General features: G+C 40.5%; 1 protein-coding gene across 1 annotated transcript in view; it reads left to right on the forward strand.

Annotated features, from left to right (window-relative positions):
• Positions 1-19,470, forward strand: part of thada (THADA armadillo repeat containing) — a 110,074-nt gene that overhangs the window by 724 nt on the left and 89,880 nt on the right. The window contains exons 2-21 of the mRNA XM_061087843.1: positions 909-985; positions 1,172-1,281; positions 1,618-1,748; positions 2,138-2,286; positions 2,425-2,457; positions 2,545-2,593; positions 2,969-3,162; positions 4,300-4,394; positions 4,889-5,112; positions 5,206-5,924; positions 6,089-6,243; positions 6,372-6,527; positions 7,676-7,783; positions 8,772-8,895; positions 9,870-10,015; positions 10,374-10,602; positions 11,470-11,605; positions 11,747-11,883; positions 12,757-12,897; positions 13,478-13,638. Coding sequence (XP_060943826.1) covers positions 913-985; positions 1,172-1,281; positions 1,618-1,748; positions 2,138-2,286; positions 2,425-2,457; positions 2,545-2,593; positions 2,969-3,162; positions 4,300-4,394; positions 4,889-5,112; positions 5,206-5,924; positions 6,089-6,243; positions 6,372-6,527; positions 7,676-7,783; positions 8,772-8,895; positions 9,870-10,015; positions 10,374-10,602; positions 11,470-11,605; positions 11,747-11,883; positions 12,757-12,897; positions 13,478-13,638 — 3,270 coding nt within the window. The 5' untranslated portion in view covers positions 909-912. The remainder of the gene's footprint in view (positions 1-908; positions 986-1,171; positions 1,282-1,617; positions 1,749-2,137; positions 2,287-2,424; positions 2,458-2,544; positions 2,594-2,968; positions 3,163-4,299; positions 4,395-4,888; positions 5,113-5,205; positions 5,925-6,088; positions 6,244-6,371; positions 6,528-7,675; positions 7,784-8,771; positions 8,896-9,869; positions 10,016-10,373; positions 10,603-11,469; positions 11,606-11,746; positions 11,884-12,756; positions 12,898-13,477; positions 13,639-19,470) is intronic.

Genomic DNA, 19,470 nt, shown 5'->3' on the forward strand with positions numbered 1-19,470 from the left:
TGTGAGAATCCATAAGTTCATGCAAACCTTCAAGTTGTGTTCCTCGTTGTGTAGCCCTGTTGCAGCTAATTGTATGCTTGACATGCACTGAATACATTCACATTGATTGAACTGAACTTAATTGATTGATTGCACTAAATATACCTGTCTCCTTGCCCTGTGAACCCTGTACATCACTCAGCTCCATATACTGGAACACTTACTTCACATCATATGTGATATGTGTTAATATAAACCATATTGATATTATATATCATTCTATACAATAATATTGTCTTTTGCACACTCTGTCTACATATTCTTACACTCATAGTATATTATATTATCTATTGTATAGTCAAATACTTATATTTATACCTCTACTATATATCATATCATTCTTTGTATGTATAAGTCTATGTACACATATTTATACATGTGTACATATTATTATTATATTTACTATTATTATTACATATACTGTTGTTGCCATTATTACTATATTCTGCTATTATATTGGTATAATTACTATCATATATAAATATATATTATGTTATATTATATACTATATATACTGTACTATTTTTATATACTGTCTAACAATAACATTACCATCATATCATCAGTACTATTACCATCATCTTGCCACTGCACCTTATCTACCTATTTATCTTGTGTTTCTGTTTTTATTCTTTCTACCTCAATATTTTTTATTTTATTGTATAGTATTGTATTTTATTGTATTCAAATATACCGGCTGCTATGGCGACTTAATTTCCCTTCGGGGATGAATAAAGTAATCTATCTATCTATCTATCTATCTATCTATCTATCTATCTATCTATCTATCTATCTATCTATCTATCTATCTATCTATCTATCTATCTATCTAATCGATTTTTTCGCGATTCATGGAAACGTTTGCACAGAGTCATGGTGGTGAAGAAGAAGACAGCCAGAGTGGAGGCTGTGGTGTTGGAGGAGGAGAACCTGCACAAGCTGATAGGTAATGACACCACTGATGAGCAAAATAAAGCTGTGGCCATGGAAACAAGTCTTGTAAATGATCTTGTATGTGTTACCTCATGTGAGTGTGTGCACAGAGTTCTGTCAGTCCATGTGTGTGTGCCCTCCGTTACACGTTATACTGCATGTGTTATATTATTGAACTGTGTGTTTTTGTCTTTCTTAGCATCCCTGTCTGTGGATTGTGGAGAAGATGGCATCAGACAGATTGCCCAGACCCTGCAGTCCTGTTTGGAGCTGACGGAGCCAGTGCAGCAGATCCAGCTGATAAAAAAGGTTAGCAGCAGCAGCCACACCACAGCCAGAAGGTCTTTGGTCCGAATTCGGGGTTTTTAGGTGTGAATGTGTGTGTGAATGGTTGTTTTTGTCTGTATGTTGGTCCGGAGATATGCTGGTAACCCATCCAGGCTATGCCCCACCCCTTGAGCAGTGTCAACTGGGATTGGCTTCAACCCACATCTGACCCTTAAAGGATAAGATGTATAGATACTGGATGAGTGTGTATGCATGTTGTTAATTTACTTCTTGTTTAGTGATTGGACCTGAGTAGGCTAGTATTGTAAGACTTATCATACAGTGTATGTCCTGAGTTGTGTGTCCATACCGTATCAGGCAGGGGCCCAGTTGGAGGCCCTGAGCGATGAGCAGCCAGACGATGCTCTTCTGGAGAACTGTCTCCACACCCTGGCTCTGGTCTTCACCTCCCTGCTGGCCAAGAACCCCCTACGACGAGCCATCGCCAGGTACACAGCAGTTTGTACATGGATGTATACAGCCTATCAGAGAGCTTCCACGGCCACTTCCTGTGGAGGCAGGAAATAGTCCACTGTGTTCCAAATCCTAAATACCAGAATCTAAACCCATGACCAACACTTCAGACTCTATGTCAGTGTTTATAAATAATAGCTTGATTCAGTTCCTGCTTTATTTTCAGTTTCTGTTTTCACTTCATATAATATTATTAAATGCCTTAAAAATAGAACATAGATGTTTGTGTTTAAAACATATTTTTAGTTGGGCTGCCTGTCTGTAAGTTTGGACCTTGTTAGTTCATAACTTGTCTCTAATTTCCTTATTTTACATTACAGTTATATGAATTATATATTTTCTCTCTTTCTCTATTCACCCTCAGTGCTTTGGGTTCAGTACCAGCCTGGTTACAGGAGCGAACTGTAGATTGTTTGTGTTCCTGCTTGTCTGACTGTCTGTCCAACTCAGGCTCAGACAAATATCCACAGGATGTGGACACTATCACTGCCTGTTTGGATGGCTTCCCTCTTGGTGAGAGGGCTGTGGCTCATGTTTTCCTTGACTGCAGATTTTTTAGGCTTTTTATCAGAAACATAATCCGATCAATCTTAAATCTGCTGTTATCAAAGTCAAATAAATATCTTCCCTTTCAAAATGCTTTATCCACAGGTGAGAGATGCATTAACAAACTGCTGCCTGAAGGTTAGTGTTCGTACATCCTCAGTGTCTAATTTTGAGAGGAGACTGTTTTCTTCCTCAGCCTCATCGTCTCTCTTCTCCTCTGTACAGTTTTGCAGTTTCTTCACAAGGGACTGAGTCAATACCTTCATCAGAACAGGTACAGAGACGTATTTTGTAATTCCTATTTCTAAAATAAAGAACTCATATTTTATTGCCAAAGGCAACTTGTGTAAATAATGTGAATTAAAAGTTAAAATAAATATTCTTTGACATCTTTAATTATATTTATACTTGACACTTCGTAGGGCTAGTGAGGACTATTGGGAGTGAATGTGGTTTTTCTTTGCTATTACCCAAGTTTTTAGAAACAACTTACTATATAATTTATTCAACCAAAATAACTGCTATTAATCTGTTGTTTCTTTGGGTGATTGGTTGCATTTTCTCAGTTTTATTTAGATATTTGACACGTGCATGGTTTGTGTCTTGCTGTTGATCGGTATGTCTCTGTCGCCCCCTGCTGTTCTCCAAGGGGTCTAGCAGGCCGCCACATTGCCCAGGCTCAGCTGATGTACTCCTGCCTGGCTGCAGTGAAGTCTTCCATGCTGGTAGTCCAGCGATCACAGGAGACAATCAGTGAAGCCCTGCAGGCTGAAGAGGGTCACTGCAATCTGGAGGACACACTGAGCAGCCTCCTGAGCTGCTACATACACATCCTCACTGACGGTGAGAAACACAGATTGTGGATAAACACTCCTAGCTGATGTCCTGACTTTGAGGATATAATACAAGCCAAAGTAGTGTTTGACTGGCAAACATGCCTCCAAATATATCCATCAATATCAACTGTCTATATAAATACCTCAGTCAGTACACTCACATGTTGTACACTGTATATGCAACGCAGACATGGCTGTTATGCTCTCAATGGAAAAGACAATCAGGATTATTGCCTGCAAAATATCTACCGGACGCTTTCCTCATTGGACTAAAAAAGAATAATGTATTATTTTTTGTGTTCGCTCTCTCTTTCCGTCGATGTAGAAATGTTGACGCTATAGGCTCTGCCATTTTCATAAATTTGAAAAGCATCAGAGTAATGATGCCTGGGTACAAAGAGACATCACCTATTCCAGGTGCAGTTCATTCTATAAGGGTTTATCTTAAATCAAGTTAACAATTTCATGATACTTGTGGCGATCTACTTATCTCAACTGGGGATGATATGCTAAAAAGTGTGTATAAAGAAAACAAGAGTCTGAATGAATGCAGTGCTGTATTAATATCAGCTGCTGTCTTATTTCTATGCCTCTGGCTGACAACAACCATATCCTTTGGATGTAATGTTTTGAGGTCATGATCACAATATCTCTTATGATGTGAGGCATTTTTTCAAAATTTGGTCCAAAGCTTCACTTGAGGGGAAACATGAGATATCATGTTCACAGAGAAACACTGAAAGAATCAAAATGTTCAGCAGCTTTCTGGCCATTGATGTTTCCATAAGAAGAGGATTTATACCATATTAAATTTCTACCATTCACAGGCCGACATGCACATTGAGATTTCTGTATTCACTGTAAATGTAGCCGTTGTTCTCAAATCAGATTTTTTTTTTTATGATCAGAATCATGTACATTTGGCAACTGTCTTATTTGCATCAGAGTTGCAGATGAAATGAAGATCAATTTAATTGACTGATAAATGTGCACAAACAACAACATTGTTCTGAGCAGCTTCATGGCGTACATGGAGTACAGTCCCTCCATTGATTTTGAATGAGTGAGAATGAGAAATGTGAATCTACAAAGTACTGTCCCGACACACTTCTTTTCTTACTGATTTTCTCCTCTGTGCCTCTAGAGGAGTTCATCCAGTCAGTCCAGAGCACAGCCGGCATGGCTGTAGTGTTGATGATCAGGTCCATCATGGGCTCTGGGGATGAAGTTGCTTCTGTGGTAAGTAAAGGATTAAGAGTTGTGGATATGTCACATCATTTCCTGTGCACATTAGGAGAAAATGTACTTTTCCTGAAAGACACACCAAATACACTGCTACTGTATAACTCACCTGCCCTCATGAATGAAAATGTAAAGTAACAATGTAGCACATCAATAAATGAATGTACAAATCCACATTTGCCTGAAGTTTTGCTAAATATTTGATTACAGGTAAATGTCAAACAAATAAATATTTGGCACCACCAAAGTTCCTGTGAAAATTAGTTTTTTGTACTTTTCTGGTAATTTTTTGTTTTGTAATTTCCTTATCTTTGAGCAACAGACTTTTATAGTCACATCTGTAGCAACATAAAAGTCCTCTTTGCATATCTATCTTAAATTAGGTTCATTCCCTTTTAAAGAAACATTCAACCAAAACATTTTCAGAAATTATATTTGAAAGTCTTTATTAGATTAATATGTCTCTGTTGGTCATTGTTTGTGTGTGTCAGGTGTGCAGTTTGCTGAATGGCTCTGCCCAGGGCTTAGACCCGGCCCCTCAGTGGCTCAAAGAGAGGTGTGTCAGTCTGTGCACTAGTGCTCGCCCGCCAGGTGTCTCTCTCTATCTGTGTCATGGGGTTCTGGCTATGATGAGCTGGAAGGGTGCTCTCCCAGGACCACAGTGGGAACAACTGCTGCTGTTGGTCCCAAACACGCTGCTGGATCTGGATGTCAGGTAGGTCTGACAATATATCTGAAAAAGAAAAAAAAACAGTAAGAAAATGTATTTTTCAGAGCTATAACATTTTTTTGTTGTTGTTGGCCTTAGTGTGAAGGAGTCCAGTACAGCAATGTCGGTGGCTCGGGTGCTGACCCTGTGGAGTGGCACGGCTGTGGACTGCCTGCAGGGAGTCACGCAGCCCTGCCCCCCCCAGCTCCAGCAGTCCCTCAGCGGAGGCTCCGAGCTGCAGCAGCACCTCCTGGAGCACATCTACTCACACTGGGAGCACCCACTGGACGGAGTGCGCCACCAAACCCGATCGCTGTTCCGCAACCTCCTCCTGCTCCATCAACTTACCAACCCCTCCACCTTCGACCCCACCGAGGACTCTTACATCACAGAGCTCACCCAAAGCCTGCTGGGGCTGGAGTGGCACATGAGGGGGAAGTACGGCTCCTTGGGCTGCCTGGTGGAGCTCTATGGAGCAGGGCACTTGCTCAACATCCAGCCCCAACTGCCGTCATGTCTCCTGGGTTTGATGGGTGATCAGACCATGGCTCCGTACGCCAGCGACCTGCTGGAGAGGCTGTTTGTCAGTCACAAAGCTCAGCTGGCCACTGAGGCTGCTGCGGCAGGAACCACAGAGGACTGGATGGAGCCTTGGCACGGCACATGGGTAACCCCGCTGCTGCAGGTGCTTTGCCGTGCCAGACTGGACCAAACCACTTACATCCTGGACTACTTCATGCCCAAGCTGCTTCGCTGCAGCCCCTCCAGCCTGGCTCACATGGTGAAGGCCCTGCAGGACACACCGCCCTGCAGCACAGGCAAAGGCACATACCTCATAGATTTGTATCTCATCCGGTCATACTCTCTGCGTATCAAAGTCTCCCACTTTTACAAAGCATTCAGTTGTCACTTGAATGAGAGCATTCTGTATTTTTAGATGTAGAACCTTTGTGTTAATACAGTTTCCATTTTTTTCTGTTAGGTGCTTCAGGCAGCAGGGGTCCACTCGGTGCTCTGATGACGTGCCTGCGGGCAGCGAGGGCCCAGGGTGTTGTTCCATCCTCAGAAGGGGGTCTGTGGGGGGGACTGGTGCCCCTCTCCCTCCTCCAGCAAGCTCTCGTACACAAACATGATCAAGTGAGTATGTGTTTCTCCTTGAGGGTATATTTGTGGTCTTCCAGTTAGATTATTTTAAGATGTTTTCGACATTTTTGTGGGACACATCTTGGATTTCCATTTATGTGTCACCTTCTCTCACTTCCCAGGTGAGGATGGACGCTTTAGGTTTGCTGTGTGAGAGCCTCCGCAGCACTGAAGCTCTGACCTTGCAGGAAATGGACCTGACTCGCTACTTCCTCCTGCCCAATCTCAACAGTCAGTCCCCAGGCGTCAGACAGCACATAATCAGTCTGCTGAAGAAGGTCAGCTGCTCACGTCACATCATCTTTGGTGCTGGAAGAGTTTATGTTTTCTCTGCATTTGAAAAAGTCAGGCATGTCACCTCTATTAAGCTTGTGTTTGCCTGCGGGCTGTGAAGAGCAGCCTCTCTGTTTAGATTAGATTAGATTAGATTCAACTTTATTGTCATTGCACAGTACAAGTACATATAAAAAACGAAATGCAGTTTAGCGTCTAACCAGAAGTGCAAAAAAGGCAGTAAAAGTGCAGAGTATCGTGCATATTAAAGTGAAAATGTAAATAAATAAGATCTGTACAGTAGTAATATATATATGGAATATTACAGTATTAACAGGAATTGTAATATATAAGGATGATGAATACACTATGAGCAGGATAAAAATATAGATATATAGAAATATGAATACACCATAGGCGGGGTAATACAGTAGTAAACAAAGTAACAGTCAGTGCAAATGTACGAATGTTCAAATGATAAGTGGTTGGAGGAGGGTGTGTGGCAATAAGAAGTATATGAGTATTGTGCATATTAAAGTGAAAAAGTAATAAATAGGATCTGTACAGTAAGAAATATATATGGAATATTACAGTATTAACAGGAATTGTAAGATATAGGGACGATGAATACACTATGAGCAGGATAAAAATATAAATATATATATATAAATATGAATACACTATAGGCGGGATAATACAGTAGTAAAAACAAAGTAACAGTAGTGCAAATGTACAAATGTTCAAATGATAAGTGGTTGGAGGAGGGTGTGGGGCAATAAGAAGTATATGAGTATTGTGCATATTAAAGTGAAAAAGTAACAAATAGGATCTGTACAGTAAGAAATATATATGGAATATTACAGTATTAACAGGAATTGTAAGATATAGGGACGATGAATACACTATGAGCAGGATAAAAATATAAATATATATAAATATGAATACACTATAGGCGGGATAATACAGAAGTAAAAACAAAGTAACAGTCAGTGCAAATGTATGAATGTTCAAATGTTCCATCGTTGGAGGAGGGTGTGTGGCAGTCCCAGCCAGGGTGTATGTTTTAACAGGGATCCCCTGTAGGTACTAGAAACTGTTTGACATTTGATTAAATGAAATCACTAACTTCAACTTTAAATCTTCTACTTCACAGTTACTGTGTCGAGCGAAGGACAGCACTCAGCTGCTGCAGAAGAGACTGAGTCAGGAGAGAGACCCGGAGAAGAGAGACAGACAACAACACACAATACAGCTGAACAAGGTATAACTTATATTAAAGGGACTCTTACCTTTGTTGCATTTGAGAATTACAGCACATTCAAATCATCCCGCCTTCCTCCAATGCCCCACCCCCTCGTTCCCATCCGCGGTGTTTTTTTGAAGAAACTTTATTTACAAGCAGACTTACAATACTGCCTCCGCGCACGCACGTGAGTTTTTGTTTACCAAAGCAATGGATTCGGATTCAGAAGCACCGGTAAGTTATATACATTTACATTCACATATGATGACGGGCCCGAATGCGCCACAAGAAGCAGACGGAAAACCTGCATGTCCATGCAGCAAACAGACAGGTCTGTCGGCCAATAAGGTCCTTCGGTCCGAAGAATTTTATTGGTTGAAGTTTTCACTAAATATAATCAGAGTGAAATAATTGTTTGTTTTTACTCCTGGTGGGTCTGTCTTGCATTTTAGAGTGTCATTACCTTATTAATACCAATTTAACCTTATCCAAAAAAAGTGTAAAAATGCAACAAAGGTAAGAGTCCCTTTAATGCATGGTTTCCATGAAGGACAATCAGCAACTATTCCCTTAAAAAGTCATAACATTTCTTGAAATCAGTCTTGTAAAAAAAAGGCCTTTAAAAGTATGAAATAGTCATAAATTCATTTTAGATGGGTACATTTTTTAGGCATGTTGCTGCCCAAAGGTCACCATGGAAATGTCTCCACTCTGGCAGACAGAAGAATTATTATTTCCATCATGCATAAACTCTCTCTGGTTAAGTTTATGCATTAAACAAATGCCTTTCTAACCTGCATGTTACCTAGTATATGAACATGACCATTAATGATGCGTACTCGTGTTGGTTGAAACCAGCTTAAGTTTCATTTCAAATGGTATTAAAAGTCTTACATTTGACTTGGTTATAGCTGTAGACTCCCTGCCTTAGTGTTGATATTTTTTCTTAATGCAATCTTTTTTTCTTTAATTAAATGAAGGCTTATTTTTTCCGTGTGTGATGTAGGAGTTCCTGCACTGGCTGTGTGTGCAGCTGCTGGAGGTTCTTGTTCCCGGAGCGTCCTTTTCTAAATGCCTCATGTCCCTCCACCTGCTGTGTCTCGTGGGCCAGTTCTTCACCTTCAGCACAGGTACATCTGATGCTCACCAGATTAACAGAACATCAGAGCTGTGTTACAGTCCCACTGTTACCATGGTTTTATTATATTATTATATATTATATGTATGTATTATATCCAATTTTCATATATATTTAATACTAGAAGGGCTTATACTTCAGAGAAAGCTGGTACCCAATTTTGCCATGTCATTCATTCTCTAGACTGGTGGTCTGCTATATGCTAATTTGTCCCACTAAAGTTTCATAATGAACCAACATTTTGTTACACTTCACATAACACAACATAAAACATCTCTATCTTGGTGTTTTGCTCCACTGCTGCATTGTATAGTTGTGTACAATGCTATTTGCTGCATGCTTGCTCATGCTATTGTCCGTAAAGTCTTTACTGTCCGTGCAGACAGTCAGACCTAACTTGAATTGGTTATTTGCTGACCCTTACTTGTCCTTCCACCAAGTTTCCTGGTAATCAGTCCAGTAGTTTTTGTCTTGGTGGAGGTAATAAAATCCTTGAAAAGGTAATGGCTCTGAAATTTTAGCCTTTTAAACACTTTTGATTATAATACAAAACAATTATGTTGTACTAATATATATAAAAAAACGTGTTGTATTAGCTGACCTTTCATCATTCATACTGCAATCTTTAGGCTACTCTTTTTGGATCCACTATTGGAACATGTCTTCCTGGTCATACAATAAGGAGGAAGCAAACTCCACCAACAGGCTCACAGCAGCTTGGAGTTCAGTGCTTCACTCAAGGGCACCTTCCTCGTGATGCTTGGCACATTTCATACAATAGCATTGGCCAACTCACAGAACTGGAACCCTGTTAGTGCCAGAGGCAGCAGCCTTCCCATTTTTGGTCAGTCTCTTTAGTTTGATGCCAGCCTGGTGCTCCACCTGTCTCAGCGTGTACTCTTCCTCTTGTCACTCACTGTCACCTCCTGTTTTTCTTCACCTCCACCTGTCCTCCATCGTCCTCAGGGCCTGATGTGTTTGCCCTGGGCGAGGTTGTGACCTCTGCACATGCTCAGAATGTCCTCTACTGTGTTGCCAGCAACTTCCTGGAAGTCAAACAGCTGGCCACCACACTGCTGTCGCAATTCCCTCCATCAGTTGTGGGATTACAGGTTAATGTTCCAAACACAAGCTATTCTTAAGAAAGTCTTCTACAAGATTTATTTGATACATTAAAAAAAATGTTTTCCTTTTAAGTAGATTTTTTTTAAGTAAGACCTTATTTTAAGAGTGTAGAATTGGTGTTATGTAATTCAATTTCAATGTAATATTTGGAAGTAAATTTCTAAAACTTAAATATTTATTGCTACGTGAAGACCCATATCTCAATCTGTGATAATTCCTGCACTTCTTTCAAATTGTGATTCTTAAGACACTACCCTCATCAAGATATTGCATGAAGTTTAAGCAAAAGCATCACCATGTGTCATAATATTAAGCTGATATCTCCTTTGTCTCTTGTGACCTCAGGCGCCAGAGAGAATGGTTTGTGTCCTTCAGGCTGCTCTGGAGCTCAGTACAAGCACCAAGCCTTTTGACAGCGTTTCAGCAGCCCACCTCCTCACGCTGCTGCTGCCCCAGCCGCACCTGAGCCAGGCTCTGCTGCACTGTGCCCAGCAGCAGGGCCTCGACTTCCAGCCTCCCTCCCTCCGGCCCCAGGATTCAGAGAACTTCCTTCTGGAGATCAACACTCGGGCTGGTAAGATCCAGATGTACACACTCGATAAATGTATGTATGTGTTAAAGATACATTGAATCTGCAGTCTTTTTTTTTTTTTTTAGAAATTTATTGAAGAGAAACACACAAACATTCCTTGACAACATCACAAATTATATATGACAGACTGATTAGTGATAAATAATAAAGAAATAAAGAAATAAGTGGACAGTTAAGACATTCCATCGTACCACAGGATTCCCCTCAGTTAGAGAGGTATCCTGCAATAGGTAGCCACCTCCTCACAAAAACATCAGACCTTAATTGTAATTGAGCGGTTAAAGCCTCCATTCCATACACCTCCCTCAGCTTCTGTTTCCACTGTGCCACTGTAGGTGGCTGTGGATTCAACCATTTTATTGTCACCATTTTCCTAGCAGTCATCAAGAGTATATGTAACAGGTGCTCTTGGTCTCTTGTGTACGTGCCTTCAGGAGTTAGATCGAAAAGAAACAGACTTTGGGTGAATAGTATATTAATTCCCAAAACTTTATCAATCTCGCTCTTTATCCCCTTCCAGAAAGGAAGCGTCATTGGGCAATCCCAAAATATGTGTGAGTGGTCGCCAACCATTCCACATCGTCTCCAGCAGTATATTGCCGCTGGATTATCTGCAAATTTAGAGACTACAGAGGGCGTCTTAAAGAACCTAGTCTTCATCTTCCAATCAAACTCCTTCCACAAGTTACTATTGATACCTTTATGACATCCAATGCACATTGTTTCCCACTCCCCATCCTCAATTATAATATTTAACTCCAGCTCCCATTTGTTTTTAATATAAAAAGTGTTGTCTGAATCTGCAGTCTTATGTGAAACAAATGTGTTGTGTTGTCTTTCTATCCTCAGTGGTTCAGTTCTTGTTGTGTTGCCTGCAGTCAGAGGTGATGAGGGCCGAGTCGTCTCTCCTACAAGCAGCTGCTTCTTATCCTCTGTATGGAAGAGCTCACTGCATCACGGCTGTACTACAGCATCTAAACACTGAGTGAGAACAAGAATCATCACAACAAATGCACATGTTAACAACATGTTTTTGTTGTTGGCAGCAGGAAGCTTACTACACATAACCTGCTGATAGTTGTTGTGTTTTTGTGCTTGTGTGATAAGTGTCTCTGTGTGTGTTTAGGAGTTTGAGACAGACGGAGCAGTGGAGGTGTCTGGTGTCAGAGCTGATTGCCGTGTGCTACAGGATGTCTGATGTGGTTTCCCCCGTAGTCCAGAGCTCCTCCCCAGAGGGACTCATCCCCATGGATACTGACTCCGGTAATCTGATTTCCTAACATCGTCCTTTTCACATTAGTCTGTATTACTTGTAGTAAGTGATTAACAGTAGGGCAAATTATAATGAGCTTAAAATAAATTCAGTTTCAACTATATAAACAGAAGAGTGAAGCGTTTCACTAAGCATGGGAATACTGGTTTGTTTCCTGACTTTCAAAGATGGGAAACTTTCCCCGCGGATTTTGAGAAAAGAAAATACATACATTTCCTCTAGACACTCATTGTATGTAAAGAACAACATGACACCTCCCAAAAGTGAGGCAAAAGCGCCTTGATCGCCACCTGGTGGCTGGCTGCAGTATAGGTTATAAATCCTGTCTCCTCCATGTTAGTGGATGGGGAAAAAAAGTCAAAGTACAAGCCCTAATATCTTTTTGTCAAATATTGTTTGTCATTTTAGGCAATTTTCAGATTTTGTGCAAGTTTAACTTTTTCTGGTATGTTTGGTTTTAGTTAGCTGATGCTATAAAAATGGTGATACATGCATGTCACAATTGACTCACAATTGGTCAAATGCGATATCCGCTGAACCTTGATACCACGGCTCAATTCCCCTGATCCTAACTGCGTAGACTATGAATCCAAATGCACCCGATGGCAGCGTTAATTTCCAGGATATTTTGTCTTAATTTCTGGATAATGGGAAGGAGTGCAGATGCCTCATAGATTTATAAATATAGTCTATTGTTTATAAACACAACATAAACCAAAAACTCCAGACAATGTTTTTTAAAGACAAGAATATACGTTAAGTTCATGGAATCGTTCTGATTCAGTAAATTAAGATCTTTGAGTTTTATCGCAATAGATATAATATCGTGAATAATACATATTTGTGTGTGTGTGTTGGGACAGAGACGTCAGCAGGTCTGCAGAGGATCCTGCAGGAGATCCAGCCCAGGGACACCAATGACTTCTTCGACAGTGCCAGGGAGTTGGACGCACACCAGGGAGACGATCACAGTCAGACTTCACACACACCATCACTGAACACTGGTGAGTTATAGATTAATAGACTTACTAATGTAATCTCACAGGAATGTAGCTTTTCTTTAGAATTTTACTTGATTGTAGTTGTGAATTAACTGTTTAATGATAAGTCAGGTTCACCTGCTTTAAGATAAGCCTAAAATGTCTCTTTAGTTAAAGTCTCTCCACTTACCTTTTCCACCGTTTCCTCTGAGCTACAGATTCAGTTAGTGAACCACCACTGATGTCCTGATGGGGGCAGTGTTTGGCCTTCATTCTGTTATACTGTATATTTACTGTACATGATGCTTAGCCTGTCACTCCTCGGAAACTATTTAATGATTACCAAAATTACTATAATTTAACCGTGATTAGGAAAATAGTTTGGTGTGTGTTGGCTGAGTGTATGTAACTTATGTGACCCAACATAAACAACAAAAGCAGGCACATTATGTGACCTTGGTCTTCTTATGGTTTCCATTCCAATCAAAGCTGTAACATTGTACATTACATCATTTAGGTAATGACACAATAAGTCATCAAACTTCTCCTGTGTCATTTTTTTTCTGTTCATTTGTGTCACTGTGGGTGTATGTGTTGGCTTCAGGTGGTGAAGGCTACAGGGTGACAGCCCAGATGGTGCTGGTATGTTGCTGGCGGAGCATGAAGGAAGTGGCCATGCTGCTCGGCCAGCTGTGTCAGAGTCTGCCTCTGCTCTACACCAATGAGGAGCAGCAAACACATCCAGGGCTCATCACAGAGGAACAGGTGAGAACCAGAAGAATAAAAGACACCTCACACTGACTTTGTGAAACAAACTGGTTGAATTTACAAGTCAGTTTGTGGATTCAAAGTGGGTCTGACAAGGTTTCATTCTAGCCCCTTGACCTTTAAGACACAATCGTTTATTTTAAATATCATGGATATGATTACATTTTTTCAAATAAAAAACAAAAATACAGTGATAGTTGATCATAGATATCACATCAGTAATTTTTTTTTTTTTGTGATCAAATCTATATTAGGATTTGAAGGACAACAATCAAAATCATTCAACAGCGCATAAATAAAGTAATTACCGTATACAAACATAAGTATACCCATGTACTCACACACACAGATACACATAGACGCCGGAAAATAGTAAAATGAAAACATAAAAATAAAATAGATCGATATAACTGAAGATAAATATATAGCAAAAATTAAGTACAATACATAAAATTTCTTAAAAATACAGTGTTAGTTGATCATAAATATCACATCAGTAATTTATATATTGGCTGTTATGAGGCCTATTAAAGCAACACTATGTAACATTTACTGAACAGCGCCCTCTGCAGCCACACACAGGTGGTGATAAATTCTCTTGGGCTTCATGTCCGAGTGATTAAGTTGTTTTTAAGTAGAAAATAAACATAGTCTATCAATGTGTTGAGCTCTACGTAGTCCCACCCACTGAAGTGAAACACAACTGAACATTGGATTACCCATAATCCCTGGCTTCCCTGACCAGAAGAGCTGCTGCTGTAACAAATACAACAAACTCTGTTGACAATTTTTCATGTTTTTAAGTTTCCTTGGATATAAACGCTGTTTTTTGACTCTCTACTCTTTCTAACTGATCTACAGACCAACATTACTTATGAACTTGCTGGGTCTGATTCTGACAAAGAGTTCCCCACTTTTGATGCTAAAAAGTTGCATAGTGTTACTTAAAACTCAATACACAATGATTGTGTGATAACTGATTAAATCCTAATTAATCATGTTAGTGCCACAATGTGATTTACACATCCTCAACTTAAAGGTGGGAAAGTATTGAGTCAGACCAACACTTGCTTTGTTTATTTTGCCTTATCACAAATCAAAATCTGTTTATTGAAGGATTTTCAATATATATAAATGCAGTTCTGAATGGACGTTACAGAGACAGGAGGTAAACATGAGTTCAACAATCAACACCAATGTGTCCAGACAGACATGGATTGGGCAATATAACTTCAGGAACAAACAAAACAAACAAAAAAAAAAAACACAAGGTAACAACAGAAAAAAAGAAAGACAGAGAAAAAAAACAAATGCAACGTTATACAGAAAAGAAAGAAAAAAATATCAAATAAAATCTTCAAACGAAAAATAATCCCTTTTTAGTCACTGCCATTACACTACAATAGTATGAGCACTTTTTTACATCTAGAGCCTGCGCTAAAAATAAGCATAAGCAAAGAGTACATAGTGTTGTTAAGCTGCACCTAATGGCCAGGTTTTCACAAAGTCTGGAATGCATTAAGAAAGAATATTTTGCCTTATCAACCATTTTCCCTAAATAAAAAGCCGTTGGGGAACAAATAGTGCTTTTGGATTTAAAATGACTTTGCTCCAATCCACTGGACTTTATTAAGTAGATCCTGTTTTTGCAAGATGTGATTATATATATTAAATATCACTGTCATTATAAAATTCATAGTTGCCGTCATTCCTTTGCCACAGACCACTGACGCAGTTTTCAGTGCCACACTAATCCACGGCTTTGTGTTACCTTACATTAAAATGATCCCAGTGTGGTCACCAGATTTCTGATGTGGAGGGAAATGAGCACTGGTAGAGGAAATGGTTATTGGACATAAAGAGAAAAAGTCAAACTGATGCATTCCTACATGTCAAAATTAATTGTATAAAAATGTTGCGGTGAACCATCGGTAATAGGGTACAATTAGAATTGACGTATCAAATAGCCGCTCTGCTCCCTTCATGGTTTCTTTTTTCGATGACACTCGCATGTACATCCGACGGTGGGATCCTCAGACATCTGCTGCCGCTATTCATCTGTCGCTGTTCGTATAGCTTTGAAGTCTTTTGGGAATGGGAAGGCCAACGAGGTTAACCAAGCTACAACAGCTGAGCTGTGGTGGTGTGCTGCCTAGAACACTCGCCAGCCCCCCCCCGGTCCTAGTCGCATCAGGGATTGGCGATCTCACACAGTGACGATCAGATGATGTAAAAATACACACGGCTGCCGAACCCCAATGTGGACACCGCTGTTGTCACTCGCAGCAGCTGTTTGCATCTGCACCCTGACACACACACACTCGGACGCGTGCTACAAACCCAGTGCACCATTCAGAATACAGTAAACGTTTATTTTACTGTATGTGTTCTGTAGCGAGAGAGGGTGTGTGTGTGTGTGTGTGTGTGTGTGTGTGTGTGTGTGTGTGTGTGTGTGTGTGTGTGTGTGTGTGTGTGTGTGTGTGTGTGTGTGTGTGTGTGTGTGTGTGTGTGTGTGTGTGTGTGTGTGTGTGTGTGTGTGTGTGTGTGTGTGTGTGTGTGTGTGTGTGTGTGTTTGTGACACCACGCTGGGAGGCTCTTCAATTAGCATCCGCCCTCGTTAGCGCCGCGCTTTCATTTGAGGCTCGACCCTGCTGGTTTAACGGCCACAAGGCCCCTCCCTTTCCACTGCATTCTTTCCAAATCACTTCCACCACCAGCAGGAAACACGGCAAACAACACACACACACACACACACACACACACACACACACACACACACACACACAACAAACATCACACACACACACACACACACACACAGATGCACAAACTCATGCAGGAATAGTTGTCTGAGTGGTTCAGCATGTGAACGTCCATAATAACAAGGGTACCAGACATAGGCTGTGTTTGTCCGTGTAGGGGGTAAAGGGTGTGTGTGCATGTGTGTGTTTGTGTTTGTCTGTTGACCCTGTATTTACACTCCTGAGAGAGAGAGAAAAAAGGAAGTATCACGCTGCTCTTTGTGCTGATTGTGTTCTTTTCCTCTTTTTTTATTATCCAGCTTCTTTACCTGCAACCTGAAGTAACATAAATATATTTTTTCCTCAGCATCAGTCCCTGAGGAATAGGTAAAGAGGCAAACTGTGAATTGTACTGGACCAACTGGATTTCAACTGAGCTAATAGTTCTATTTTAGCTCAGTTGACAATTGGTAAAAACTACATGAACTGTGATCCATTATTGTGATCCTTGCCAAATTGATGTTAAAGACGGATCGAATATTTATATATATTTTTGGCAACATTTAAGAAGGTGAATAATGTAGAGACAGATTGCACCACCATGTCTTTCTAGTAAATATAAAGTCAGTAAGATTAGCTAGGGGTAGCTTGCTAAATACTGACCTTTAGAGGTGCCCCCACCTGGATTTTATTACCTTTTCCAGTTTTTGATCTAAGCTCCGGATGGTAGCTTCATACAAGTAAGAGAATGGAACCTAACTATGAAAAAGAAAAAGAATAAGTGTATTTTCTGAAATCACAAGCTAAACCTTTACCAACCCAATAATAGTGACGGATATTATAGAGCCCAAACTATTCAGATGCTGAAAAGTCTTCAATGGCTTGATTGCTGTGACTCTGCTTACCTGGTAATAATCAGTGTTTGAAAATGTGTTCAAAATCAAATGTAAGACCTGCTTTGAAGTCAGTTGTTAATTTCACTGACCTGTTAAATCCGGTCCTGCTGTTATTTAATATTTCCTCTAAAACTGATATGATAACAGGCAGAATATAAGTTATACGTAAAACAGCCAGAGCAGTTTTTACCGGACATTGCTGAAATGGATGTGATGATGGTGTGTCACGTCATCACTATTACAGTGTCCTGAAAAAATATTTGATGGTGACATCATGCATACCTTTTTGTCCACTTTGGTAACTATGGCGACGGGCCTCATCACATGGCTGATGATTTAACAAACTCATGCTCAGGACCACGGACACAGAAGGAAAATCTGAACTTCTGTCCTCAGTCTTTACCGCATCTCTTTTCTCATTTGCTTGTCATCAATATCATGTTCTGTGTGTGAGTGAGAGAGAAAAGTGTTTGTGTAAGCATTAACAAACATTGGGGTGACTCCAATTGGAAAGTTAGGTCTGGCAAAGACTGTGTGGACAAAGTCATTGTGCTCTACCAAAGGAATGACATGCAAAGGCAATTGTGTGTGTGTGAGAGAGAGAAACAGACAGAGTGAGTGACCAGAACATCTCCTTTCAAGATGTGCTCAACACCTCCTGTGGTCCACACACAGCATCCTCTGTTATGCGCTTGTTGGCCTGGAAACACAGCAGATGTTTTATTGGGTGGCGCCATGGCAACAGCAGTGGATACAGGTGGTCATTAATAGTTTGATTGATTTCTTTCCTGTCTTTATTCTCTGTCAATCATCACTTATAGAGATTTTTAGCTAAGTAAATGCATTTGGTTTGAACAGGACTATGACACCGGCTGATTCTGTTGAATTAGATGAAAAAAGGAAGAAGTAGCACTTTTGCATCTTGACGGAACAGTAAACGTGTGACAGACCACCAAAGTGGTTGATCATCTGGAGTCTGAGAGGCCTGATGTTTATTTGGCACCTTCTGTCGGAGCTGTGGTTCCACAGAGGAGAGAACATTCGGGAGTGTTTCCCTGTGTGAACACAAATGTGTCCTGTGCCACATATGAAGGGCCGCGTATTCCGGTGACATCCACTCACCTGCTACAGTTTCACAGTGAATCAAATGTACTTTTACGCTTGTCAGTGTTTGCACATGGATTTTATTTGTAGTCACTGGCACAAGTTAAACACAATTTTTTTTTTTTCAAATGGGTAAAATCTTTCTTTATTGCATTTTAATGATTTGTCCACAGACGTAAGTAAAGCTGACCTCTTGTAATCAGATCTCAGGATGGATGTTAATACCAGGTCTGAGCAGGTTCTTGGTTGCATCATAAATTTCTTACATCGACCATAATCTACTGCACCTGTCAGTGACACTGCAAAATAGCCACAATTCATACAAGTATTGCAACTTATTGTTTGTGTATTACAGAGGCTACTAACAACTACAGTTTTGCATCTTAGGCTTGGTAAAACTAAGCAGTAACAAATGGGTCATATTTTCATACGTTGGCTTAGAGACCAAAAAGCTGCTTCTAGGACATTCCAATTCATTATCATTGAGATTTTGCGGTTTGTTGAGAAGAGTGTAGGAAAAAAGGAAAGAAAGGAAGACAGAAGGACGGAGAGAAAAGAGATTTAATTGTAGGATGTTACACATGCCAAAATTATTATCCGATACCAAATTAATTCCATTAGCACTGCAGTAGAGCAGAAGAAACTAGTAATTATAGTATTCATGGTTTTCTGTTGGCTGTAACATTATAAACCAAACTTCACATTTCCTCCCTGTAGTTCGCAGCAACAACAACAACAACAACAATAAGCATTATCGGAGTGCTTTCTAACTCTGTCCCGTCGGCGGAGAAGTTGGCTATTTGGGTCACCGTCACGGCCCAGAGCCATGCATGTAATTAAACTTGGGAAACTTCTCTCTCCGCACATGGAAGTTTTTTTTCTGGGAAAACGGGCACGTTTGCAAACAGGAAGTTGACGTCTAAATAAAGTGCCCCCCCGCGCCACCGGCCCGGCGGAGGAAGCTGGCTCGGCCCTTTTGAACAGTTACACAGTCGGGAACCTTTCTGGAGGGAGGCTTAAAATAGGCAAAGCCGCTGCCCGGCTCGGCCCAGCTCAGCACCGCAGCGGTCTGGGCCCCGGCAGCCACG

This window comes from Limanda limanda, chromosome 15 (assembly GCF_963576545.1).
Source record: "Limanda limanda chromosome 15, fLimLim1.1, whole genome shotgun sequence".
Classification (NCBI taxonomy): domain Eukaryota; kingdom Metazoa; phylum Chordata; class Actinopteri; order Pleuronectiformes; family Pleuronectidae; genus Limanda; species Limanda limanda.